This window comes from Chiloscyllium punctatum, chromosome 22 (genome assembly GCF_047496795.1).
Source record: "Chiloscyllium punctatum isolate Juve2018m chromosome 22, sChiPun1.3, whole genome shotgun sequence".
NCBI lineage: Eukaryota > Metazoa > Chordata > Chondrichthyes > Orectolobiformes > Hemiscylliidae > Chiloscyllium > Chiloscyllium punctatum.
In genome coordinates, this window is record NC_092760.1 from 57,659,332 (window position 1) to 57,672,376 (window position 13,045).

At 39.4% G+C, this 13,045-nt stretch overlaps 1 protein-coding gene across 10 annotated transcripts in view; it reads right to left on the bottom strand.

Annotated features, from left to right (window-relative positions):
* Positions 1–13,045, bottom strand: part of plekha7b (pleckstrin homology domain containing, family A member 7b) — a 463,115-nt gene that overhangs the window by 115,030 nt on the left and 335,040 nt on the right. The window contains exon 1 of one of the 10 annotated variants that reach the window (XM_072592395.1): positions 10,104–10,318. The exons of the other annotated variants lie outside the window; for them this stretch is intronic. Within the exon in view, the coding sequence (XP_072448496.1) occupies positions 10,104–10,211 (108 nt within the window). The 5' untranslated portion in view covers positions 10,212–10,318. Of the gene's footprint in view, positions 1–10,103; positions 10,319–13,045 lie in introns of those variants that run through there. 10 annotated transcript variants of the gene reach the window in all.

Sequence of the window (13,045 nt, forward strand, 5' to 3'; positions counted from 1 at the left end):
CTTAGTAAATACTTTAAAAAGTGAGTGCAGAAATGCAAAGATAATAGAAAAGTGAGAATCTAGAATTTCATAAGTGACGTGAAATATCACCCAAACACAGTCTCGGTGCTTAGCCTATCAATTATGGCTTGGCAGTAGGCTGGGCATAATTGTTAACATTTGTAACAGATCATTTGCCAAAGCATTGGTCAATAGCTCAGTTAAAATTAAACAAAATAACTATCTTTGTCACCATCTACTGCTCTTTTCTCACTACTGAAATCCCAAAACATTTCAAGGTGAAATAGTGATGTTTATGCACATATTCAATTCAGAACATCATGCCAACTGCGATTTCTTGTATACGTGTGTTATGCATAGCTTAGTGGCTATGATATGAAAATACAAGTACAAATGTTTTCATGGCAGCTGAGTAATCTTAAAATCAGCTCATTAAATATGCAATGAAAAGCGGGTATTAGCTGTGGTCACCATCAAACCACCTGTCACAAAAACAAATCGGTTCCACTAATGTAATTTGGGGATGGGAATCTGCTGTCATAATGTAATATGACTGGAGTGTAAATCGAGCTTCTTAACTGCTCTCTGAAACAATTTAGCAAGCTATCCATTGAACTGTTTCTATTACACTCTTAACACCCTTCCAGGCTCAAACTTACATTTAAGACTTCTTGATTCATTGTCTTTGTTTCTTTATTATTCATTTCTAGATAACAGATGTTATTGAAGGTTCACATAATTCCATTCACAACTCATACAGCCTCACTGTATTTAACTTTACATGTTTCAAAACTTCTCATTTTGGCTTACACCACCTGTCATTTAAGCTTTCTTGCCTTCCATGTGAACAGTCTTTTCTTTTCTATTCAACAACCCACTTTTCACTGTGTCTTTATTTTTTGAAGACCTGCAGTATCAACCTCAATGGTCTGTTTTACAATTCACATGTATTGCCTGACCACCTTTTCCAGCATTTTGCATTTTTATTTCAGATTTCAACCTGGCATTTTGCCTTTGTAACATTTAATGGGAAATAGGAGGTTCCCATTGAAAAACATCAAACATAGACAGAAGCATAGATAAACCAAGTGTTTCAAATAGACTAATCCTCTTTCAATCAAGTAATAGCAAAAGCTGCACACAGAAAGACAAAGACCTCTCTGGCCCTAAATTCTCATCTAGATTTTTGACAATTTCGTAGCCAAGCCCAGTCAAGTAGTTGGACATGATTTCTCAGAAATACTCTCATCCATACATACCTAGAACAATACTCACCTGCTCAATCTCTCATCCTCCATCCTTTGCACAGTTCATCTGATCCAAAACCTACCCACGTATCATGTTCAGTTCAGCAAACATTATCTTTTCTTACTTAAACTAGAAGCCTTTATGGAATCTCTTCATCTTGTTCCTTTCTATCTTTAATCTACTCTTGCCCTAGGGTACTCCAAAACTAGTCTCCATTGACCCAGACTCCTTCTGGCCAAAAACAGTGGGATACATTAGAGTCCAATACCTGGGATCCCACTGAATTTGGGTCAGGGCATGGCTGCTACATATAAGAGCAGCCTTGGGGGCCATTATTTCTGCCCCAGCCCTTGCATATTCCTGTTTCCCACAATTAGCAGTCACATGGATCCTATCCATACGGGTTCTGGCCCTTACACCTGCAAAGCTTTATGATCAAGCTTTCAGAAGTCACATACATATGCTTCTTTGGCGGTCAATTTTGTGACATTCTGAGAAACAGATTAAGACACAATTCAGAGTAAAAGGTGCTAAGTGTAAAAGCAAAGTTTAGTTTGCCTAGATTTTTAATCTATCCAGAGATACTCTAAAAGCCTCAACTGAAGCATTCAAATTGTTATTGAAAAAGATTCTCAAGTTTCCATCTCCACTCCACTACCTGGGACTAATCCATGCACAAAATATTTATTCTATGGTACAACCCCTATTGATACTGGCCCAAATTACTCATTTGTATTTTATATAGGTATTCTATCACCTTATATATGCAACTTCAAGCTTTTTCTCCCCCCTGAAACATACTATGAACTACCATGTGTTTGTATATTATTTCCTAGGGGTTACTTTTCAGGGTGAAAAGCTCAAATTTCTCCAATCTTTCTTGATAATTCAAACTAAAGTAGAACACTGAAGATTCTGGAAAACTAACATAAAAAAGTTAACACGCTGCAGGCCTGCAGAGTATAACAGAGTTAGCTTTTCAAGTCAATGACCTTTTACATGAAGATAAAAAAGTTACATCCATCAGATGTTAACTGTTTTACCTCTGCACAGATACCTCAATTGTGAAACATGCTGTGCATTTGCAGCCTTTGGGGATTCTTAGCTTGGCCATTTCAGGCTTTGACATTAACATTAACAACCAGCCTTGTGATTCCTTTTGACTCTCCATGTGGTGCTTGGACGTTTCCCTTGATCACAACTTGTGTGCATTATCATTGCACTGTTTTGATTATGAAATCTCATGCTAAATCAACTTTGTTGTTTGTTCTGCTTCTGTTGGATATGGTTAACATTAAGTAATCTGAAATTCTTAGATCCCTTTCAGCATTTCAACATGTTTCAATTAACCTTACTCTAGCTAGGGAGAGAAAGGCTTACATGCAATTTTTACAAATATATTTTTCTTAAATCGTATGATGTTAACTGTTCAGTTGCTTCCAAATTCACTGTCATTCCTATTTTTAAATCATTGGCAAGTTTAACAAGGTTATATCAAATTTCTGAATCCAAGCCATTATTAAGTTAGCAATGCTAGTTTTACCAAGACAAATCACTGGTGTTCACCTGAACATAAGCCTTTATCAAGTGGCAACTGTTTGATATATTTAGCCATTTCCTGATATATGCCAGGCTTTTCCATAAAAACCACACAACACCAAACTTCAATAACACTTGAAATCATGAAGCATTCCAGTTGTAGTGTTTGACTGTGATGGTTTTGGGAAGTCTCTTCCTGAAAATCAAATAATCTTGTACTACTGCCAGCCTGACGCAAGAGGACATTTGGATTATAACACTAGATTGGACAGATTCGGAACAGACTAAGCAATCAAAACCAGGCATCCATGACCACCATCTGTATTGTCCTCATCTGCAATATCCCTCAATGTTAGCACTATTATAATCAAATGTGATACATCAGGCCCCACTATTCCTGGAGTTGCGACAAACAAGAAGTTTTTTTTTTAAAATACAGAAACCACAGTCTCCCAATTTACCAGATTTTCAGAAAGCACAGATCAGGGTGCTGTACTCAACAAGAATTATTTTTCATGCATTTTAAGGTTGTAAGGGATCCAAGTGTAAGCAGAAAAAGGGTCTCCTGCTTGTCTACCTTAGAGTCCAGCAACTGCAGCTTTTTTTCTCTCGCTCTCTCCAATCTGGCATTTGAACACACCATTCTTCTGCCATTCTCACATTCCAAACACTTAATTTGCACTACCAACATCCTTTCTCCCCCAGCCTTCCAACCACCCCCCCTCCCCCACTACTGCATAAATGCTGTCCCCTCCATCCTTCAAGTCAGCTCTGTTGAACAGTCATCTAGACTCAAAATGTTAGCTTGCTTTCTCTCCATGCATGCTGCCTGACATGTTGTGATCTTCAGTAATTTTTGTTTTCACTTCATTCACAGCTAACTTCCTGCATTCATTTGCATTTTCATTGAGGAGCCCCAGAACGTGTTGTATGCACCTTCCCGCATGTGTGCATCAGCATTGACCAACCAGCTATCTAGCAAATACTATGCTGGGATTATCTCACCTCCAGACTGCCAAAAGGTTTCCATCATCTGCAGGGTATGAATGAATCAAAAGTCTGATGATATATTCGCTATCTATCTGGATATACACAGTTTCAACACTCAAGAACCTTGATCAGGATAAAGCAGTCGATTGGTCAGCATCCCATTCCACACCTTAAGCATCATGCCCACTACTACCAGTGCATGATGACTGCAGTGTAAACCAACTACAACACACATTGCAGCAATTTTCCAAGGGTTCCCTTACAACAACCTTAAAAACTGTGACCCTTATCAACTGGAAAGAAAAGGGCAGCAGGCACATCTTGACAACACTACCTTCAAGCTCACCTCAAAGTCATAAACATATTGACTTGGAAACATTTTGTTTCTTCAATGTAACTGCATCCAAAAACTGGAACTGGGGGATACACAGAGTGTAGCGGCTGTGGAAGAACATCACCATCACCTACTCAGAAATTGTGGGCTTGCAAGTATCAGGCAATAGTGTTCACATTGCATGAAAGAATCAAAAGCATGGCACTTTTCTATTGGAAATAATGGGAAAATAAAAAGAGAATTATACTGAAAATACACCATAGGGATAAGCCGGTTGATGCCAGTAGTCCAGCCAATGTGACAGTTACATCCATGCTTCCTGCCAAATCATGGTGTCAGCTTACATTTCCAGGCTCCTCATACCTGCATCTAGCTCCGCATTAATTGCTGCACTGCCTGGTGTACTGGTTAAATTTAGTAGGAGTCAAATATCTAATAGGAGTCTCACTCGAAAAGCACAGCACGTCAGACAGAATCTGAGGAGGTGGAGAGTCAACATTTTGGGCATGAGCCTTTCATGAGGCGTGTTGGGGGGGAAGAAAATGAGAGATAAATAGGAGAGTGGGGGTTGGGGTGAGGTAGCTGGGAAGGCGATAGGTAGATGCATGAACACCTTCCACCCTGACCTAAAGTTCACCTGGACCATCTTGGACACCTCCCTCCACTTCTTGGGTCTCTCCAACTCCATTTCCGGTGATCGACTCAACACAGATATCTACTGCAAACCCATCGACTCTCACAGCTACCTGGACTACACCCCCTCCCAATGCTCCTCCTGTAAATACTCTATCCTTTACTCCCAATTATTCAACCTCCGCCGTATCTGCTCCCAGGAGGAGTGATTCCACTCCAGGACATCACAGATGGCTTCTGATTTCAAGGACAACAATTTCCCCTTCCCAGTGAACAACAATACCCTCCCAGCCCTTCTCCTCCACTTTCCACACTTCCGCCCTTGAACCCCACCCCTCTAACCACAACAAGGATTGCAATCCCTTGGTTCTCACGTTCTACCCATTAATCTCTGGATATAGCACATCATCCTCTACCATTTCTACCACCTACAATTAGACCCTACCACCAGTGATATATTTCCCTCCCTATCCCTATCGGCTTCTGCGGAGACCATTCCCTTCATGACTCCCTCATTAGGCAAACCCCCCCATCAACCCACTCTCCACTCCTGCAACCTTCCCTTGCTGCCACAAGAGATGCAAAACTTCTGCCCGCACCTCCCCCAACATCTCCATCCAAGGCCCCAAAAGATCCTTCCACATCCAGCAGAGATCTTCCTTCACACCCAAACACCTCATATACTGTGTCCATTGCTCTCAATATAGTCACCTCTATATTGGGGAGACACGATGCCAATTCGCAGAAAGATTCAGGGAACATCTCTGGGACACACTCACCAAACAGCCCCATCACTCTGTGGCTGACCATTTCAACTCCCCCTCCCACTGCGCCAAGGACATGCAAGTCACGAGTCTCCTCCACCACCAAATCCAAGCCACCCAACGCCTGAAGAAAGAGCACCTCATTCTCTGCCTTGGGACTCTCCAACCTCGTGGCATCAACGTTGATTTCACCAGTTTCCTAATCTCCCCTCCCCCTGCTTCATTCCAGATCCAACCCTCTAACTCAGCACCATCTTCTTCACCTGTCCTACCTGTCCATCTAATTTTGATGCAACCCATCTGTACCTGTACAGGTCCACCTTGCTCTGGAAGAGGAGATCCCAATGTCCAGGTATCTGAAGCTCTCCATCTCACACCAGCTCTTTAGCCATGTGTTAAACACGATCATTTTCCTATTTCTGGCTCTCATAACACTTAGCAAAAGAAGCAATTCAGAAGAGTCCTGGTTTTTAACTTCCAACTGAACTTCCCAAATGCCTTTTGCATGACTTCATCTCTCTTTGTCGATAATCATTAGTACCAACTGGCTGCTCAATAATGAAAAACCTCTTTTCCTCATGGAGCTTTATTTTTCAAACAGAAAATAGATTTGTGGAGAAGCACAAAGTACGTCTTTACTTGTTCAGCATTGTTACGATGTTGTTATAATTTGTAAACTAATTTCCCCAATCTATTTTAGCAAGCACATACCTCCCACCTACAGAACTGGGGTACTTTTAAATAAAACACTTAAGTAAAACACTTTATTTTGCAGTTTGCTACATCATGCTTAATCCAATGTGAAACAATGTCAAATTATTGAAGCTAATGATTATTCTTTCCTGCAAGTTAACAACGAACCCTGTTTTGTGAAAGAAGACAAGAGTAAAAATGAAAGTACTTCCCTGGTTGGTTCTATTTTTCCAAGGAAATTTCCTCAGATATCTATATAGGAGCTTAGAGTCAGGTCTCCAGCACAGAAAAAGGCACTTCAACCCATTGCAACCACCCTGGTCAAAAAAAAACCACTTGTAGACAGGCCTACAAGGGGCGAAGCCACTTTAGATTTAGTACTGGGTAATGAGCCTGGCCAGGTGATAGATTTGGAAGTAGGTGAGCACTTTGGAGACAGCGATCACAATTCTGTCAGGTTTACTTTAGTGATGGAAAGGGATAGGTGTACTCCATCGAGCAAGAGTTACAGCTGGGGGAAGGGAAATTACGATGCAATTACGAAAGATTTAGGAAGCGTAGAATGGGGAAGGAAACTGCAGGGGATGAGCACATTAAAAATGTGGAGCTTATTCAAGGAAAAGCTCCTGTGTGTCCAAGATAAGCATGTACCTGTCTGGCAGGGAGGAAGATATAGAACCCATTAGCCGTGGTTTACTAAGGAAGTGGAATCCCTGGTCAAGAAGAAGGCGGCGGCTTATGTTAGGACAAAATGTGAAAACTCAGGGTGCTTGAGAGTTACAAGAAAGTCAGGAAAGACCTAAAAAGAGCTCAGAAGAACCAGAAAAAAACATGAGAAGTTGTTGGTGGATAGGATCAGGGTTAACCCTTAGGCTTTCCATAGGTATGTCAGGAATAAAAGAATGACGAGAGTTAAATTAGGGCCAATCAAGGATAATAGCGGGAAGTTATGTGTGGAGTCAGAGGAGATAGGGGAAGCACGAAATAAATATTTTTCGACAGTGTTCACTATAGAAAATGAAAATGTTGGCAAGGAAGATACAGAGATACTTGCATCTAGACTAGAAAAGATTGAGGTTCGCAAGGAAGAGGTCTTAGAAATAAGCAGAGTGTGAAAATTGACAAGTCCCCTGGGCCAGATGGGATCTATCCTAGGATCCTCTGGGAAGCAAGGGAAGGGATTGCCAAGCCTTTGGCATTGATCTTCAAATCATCATTGTCTACAGGAATAGTGCCTGAGGACTGGAGGATAGCAAATGTGGTTCCCTTGTTCAGAAAGGGTAATAGAGACAACCCTGGTAATGACAGACCAGTGAGTCTTACTTCAGTTGTTGGTAAAGTGTTGGAAAAGGTTATAAGAGATAGGATTTATAACCATCTAGAAAAAGAATAATCTGATCAGGGACAGTCAGCATGGTTTTGTGAAGGGCAGGTCGTGCCTAACGAATCTTATTGACTTTTTTGACAAAGTGACCAAACAGGTAGATGAGAGTAAACTGGTTGATGTGGTGTATATGGATTTCAGCAAGGCATTTGATAAGGTTCCCCACAGTAGGCTATTATACAAAATGCGGAGGAATGGGATTGTGGGAGACATAGCAGTTTGGATCAGTAATTGGCTTGCTGAAAGAAAACAGAGGGTTGCAGTTGATGTTCACCTTGGTGTCGAGTTATTAGCGGCGTAGCGCAAGGGTCAGTGTTGGGTCCACTGCTGTTCGTCATTTTAATAAATGACCTGGATGAGGGTTTAGAAGGGTGGATTAGTAAATTTGCGGACGACACTAAGGTTGGTGGAGTTGTGGATAGTGACGAACGATGTAGTAACTTGCAGAAAGACATAGATAGGATGCAGAGCTGGGCTCAGAGGTGGCAAATGGAGTTTAATGTGGACAAGTGAGAGATGATACACTTGGCTGAAGTAATCAGAATGCAAAGTACTGGGCTAATGGTAAGATTCTTGGGAGTGCAGATGAGCAGAGAGATCTCGGTGTCCATGTACACAGATCCCTGAAAGTTGCCACCCAGACTGACAGGGCTGTTAAGGTGGCATACAGTGTTTTGGCCTTTATTAATAGAGGGATTGAGTTCCGGAACCATGAGGTTATGCTGCAGCTGTACAAAGCTCTGGTACGGCCACACTTTGAGTATTGTGTACAGTTCTGGTCACCGCATTATAAGGAGGATGCTGAAGCTTTGGAAAGGGTGCAGAGGAGATTTATTGGGATGTTGCCTGGTATGGAAGGAAAGTCTTATGAGGAAAGGCTGAGGGCCTTGAGGCTGTTCTAGTTAGAGAGAAGGTTGAGAGGTGACTTAATAGAGACATACAAGATAATTAGATGGTTAGATAGGGTGGACAGGGAGAGCCTTTTTCCAAGTATGGGAATGGCAAACACGAGAGGATACAACTTTAAAGTGAGGGGAGATAGGTATAAGACAGATCTCAGAGGTAGCTTCTTTACTCAGAGTAGTAAGGGTATGGTATGCTTTGCCTGCAACGGTAGTAGATTCGCCAAGTTTAAGTGCATTTAAGTCATCATTGGACATACATGGAATAGTGTAGGTGGGATGGGCTTCAGGTTAGTATGACAGAGTGGCGCAACATCAAGGGCCGAAGGGCCTGTACTGCGCTGTAATGTTCTATGTTCTATGTAACCATTTCACTCGTGTAATCTCACTGGTCATCAAAACAACTTTTGGGAACTTGATTTGTCCATTCCATAAAGTTCCCTATGATTATAACATTATTTTTGTCAGAAATTCTCCTTCTTCATTAATATTGCACAACACTTCCTGATACTGCCAGGATAGATAAAATAATCTCAGCTCCATATTCTGACTGTAATTTTTCCTCCACTCATCCATAACTCCTGTTATGCCAAGCAAAGATTCATGTAATTTAACAGATTATCCTTTCATCTATTTTGTAAATGATCCACAACAAAAAGTTCCAGAATAAAGTTACACAGAAGAAATGGGAGCAATTAAACTGCATGGTGATGATGATAGCAGCTTAATATCGCTCGGCCATTCTGTCATGCACATCAGCATTGTCTTGAAGAACAGAAATAACTGACATAATTATTTTGGTAAATAATGAACCTTGAAAGATTTATGAATGGCTTTCCATCACCATCATCTATTTCAGGATATGATTATGGTGTTGGTTTTCTTGAATTTATAATTCACTTGCATTCATATCCACAAATAAGTTGTCAAATTGAAACCTTGCATCTAATTTTCACATTTCCTTTCATCCAAACTGAACAGGGCTCTAATGAAGTTGTGGAATCAAGACGCATGAAAGCTAATTTTTGATTTGATCTGAAATTTGTAGGTCAATGCAAATCCAATTTAATGTCAAAAACAAACCGCGAACAAGTTTGAAGCTCATTACAAAATATTGAAGGTTGGATAAAATAATCAGGCCTTTAATGCAATCTGATGAGTTCTAACAGAAAAGGTGCATGTGTGGAGGAGGACAGGAGAACAAATAACCACCCAACAATTCCATAACAAGAGTTGACACCCACTGAACTATACCCTGGCAAGACTCCACTTTCAAGAGGGGAAACAGGTTGATGGGTCTTTTTTTCTACTATGATGATCTATTAGCAAAAATAAGAATAATGATAATCAATATTTCAAAACAATGAAAAAGAAACAAAGCATCACAATGAACAGCACGGAAGCTTCAGGGTCTTCAGGAATAATTTCAACCTGCATCCAAAATTTCTGGCCATTTCTTTGCTTAGCTGATCTATAACTTTAGCTGACACCCACTGCTTACAGTAATAACAATCATTGTTTACAGTCAATATTTGTTAAGTCTTCACTCCAATACTAAGCTGAGCCAAACTACAACAATGATGTCCTAAATACCATAAATATATTGATATTCTCACCGACAATGGTAATGCTTTTTTCATTTCCAATACGTTGCTTTTATAATGTTGTCTTTGGCTTTGTAATTTCTTCCTGCACATCATTGAAGATGGTCCAAATGTGTACATATTAAACACAGATGACTGGCAGCAACCTCACCCCATTGTTACAACTCCGACTGCAGCAGCATTCCAATCCTCTGTCCAACAACTGGAATGCGTTCCATAATCACACAGTTAAAACTAAGCTCCACCAGGGAAGTTATTAACGTGAACTGACAGCCATTCAGGAAATTACAACAGAGTTCAGCAGTCAATTGTGTTTTAGTTGTTCTGCTCTGAGATATTATAATTTTTATAATTATTAAATACTTTATTTAAATTAACCCATTTTTAAAAAAATCAGCATTGATTAAAACACATTTTTATAGCTCAAATTACAGATTAACTTTATAACATCAAACTAATAATAAACATCCAAGATCCAAACCAGAAACAGGTCCACTGCCTTGTTTCACTCTTTAAAAGAGAAGTATATTGCCATGAACTCTTCCATTACCAAACGTGTATTGGCTAGAACAAAGGATTTTCCCTTGCTTCACTCCCTTTAAAAAAGGAAATGCTGATGAGAAATTATGTTAATTATCATCATTGTCATTCTCAGCTTAACGGGCACTGGTCAACAATGAAATCTGCTTAATCTGATGTGCAGTATCCAAAGCAGTCACTTAACAGACCAAGTACAATTGCTGAATACGTATTTTAATAAAATGCTAACAAGTTCAAAAGGATCATTTCCATTTCAACTGGAATGTAGTATTTCAAGGTATTTGACCTCCTGTGTCCAAGGTGCAAAAAAGCTTATTTCTGCTCTAATGTAAGTTTTTCAAAATAAACAGATCTAACAGAATTTCTCACTTTAGTAAATTAAAAATGAATAGCTCGATTTTAATTTTCCTATTATTGATGTTGCATTCAGCAAATTAAAACAGCTGTTTGTGATCAGAATACTTCAACCTGAATGAGAATGTCTGAGAGAGGAACAGTCTCATCTGTGCTGTATAGTTAATGCATTAAGTCACCAGACCAAAACACAGATAGTGTGGCAGCACATTGTTGGAAATTTGTATTGGAATGATGCGAACATCTGAACCACAGTGCTTGTGCTATCCACAAGCCTCTGACACCAATTTAACTCAGTCGAGGGATAATTAAATTTGATTCCTATTAATTACCCTCTACACAAATCCACTGCAATGAATATCAAAGTAGACTCTGTTAATTATAAGTTATCAAAAACCAATAAACTGAGCCACAGTTTTTTTGATTTACCACTAAACACTTTTCTGCAATTTGGCTGCCCTAGAAACTGCAGTTCATTCTGTTCATTTGGATGAATTCCAATGACTGCAGCTAAATTCATGATCAAGATTGCGTTCATCTGTAAAGTAAAGATCTCAGATAACATTTGATCCTTGAACTCTTTTCCTCAATGTTAAAGACAATTACACACTGCCAGGAACAAGTTTCAGTTGCACATTTTCATCGTCTCACCCATGATTTTCTTCTTCTTCTTCTAAGGAGTAAAATGCTTCCTTATTGCTCTTTTAAAAGAAAATTTTTGTAAATTGTGCGTTCACCAGGGAAGTGAAACACGTTCCTATTTCAGGCACTAGTATCAGCAAACACGAACGACATTAAAATATTGAATAAAGCTCTTTATTCCACACTTCTAAAGTCTTTTAGCTCCAATTTAAAGCCACTGCCAGCTACTGACCAGTGATTAATACAATATTTTCTATTTATCATCCAATTACTCTATTCATTCTGTCCAATTTAATGGGCAGTTTTGGTCTATAGATTTGCATATAATTAGAAATGGGTTCATCTTGCAGATTTCAGAAGCAACCCTGATGAGAAACTGGTTGAGACTGCTATCAATTATTCATCACTCATTAATGTCGACTGAAGTTAGAGCCAGATCTCAGTACTAAATGCTAACACGTCACACGTAGATACAGGGTCATTGCAATAAGATACTAAGTCGTGTTGCTAATGTGGAAAGATGGTAGTGAATGGCCTTCTTCACTTGAAAGAGTCTTGTAATCTCGTGTATTCACATTTTACTTGTAATTCCCTATCAACTACGGGTTTTGCTTCAAAAATTATTTACCTAGCTCTTTTTCCTATGTCTGACAACCTTGTTAAAACTCCTACACACTAACTATACAGACTGAAGTTGAATAGAACATAGATGATTCATGCATATGTTCAATGATCAAGTGTATTCTAAGTCTGGCTGTGACACAATAAGTCAGAAGGCATTCACTCAAACACTGCACAAAAGTGCTTTCAAAATGAAACAATAAAACTGATACATATTCTTTGCTGCAATCTAGAAGAAAACTGCTGCTTATGCCCAACAGTAACATTTTTTTTTCTGGAGAAAGTAAAAATTTGAGGGCAAATATACTGAAACACCTTAGAAGAGAACATGATTCAGAAATGTGATGCCAGACTCACAAGCAAAAAAGTAACTCAGCTATTTTATTTCTGAAAGTTTGAGTGTGCTGTAGATTACCAAAAATTTAGTAAATATCAGACAGCCAAATTTCTATCAATTCCTTAACTTATAATTCACATTCTTTGTTTTATCTTTTGCTTTACCTACGATCAGTCAGAATACCCAAGCAAACATCGTTAGTGTGGCAAATGTAATCAGAGTATGACAAAATCTTGATATCTGGCAAGCTATTTTAGGGAAAATGAAAAGGAGTGACAAAGTTTTAAATTAAATACTTAAAGCCACACGTCAGAGTGTCAAAATTCTGAGAGATTGGCACCTAGTTAGGTGCCTGGATGGAGAATGGTATATGTTCATTCTTATGAAGGCGACAATAAGCATTGAAAGAATTAGTGTAGGAATAAGGCATCCGAGTCGTGATTCCCAACTCTCTAATTTT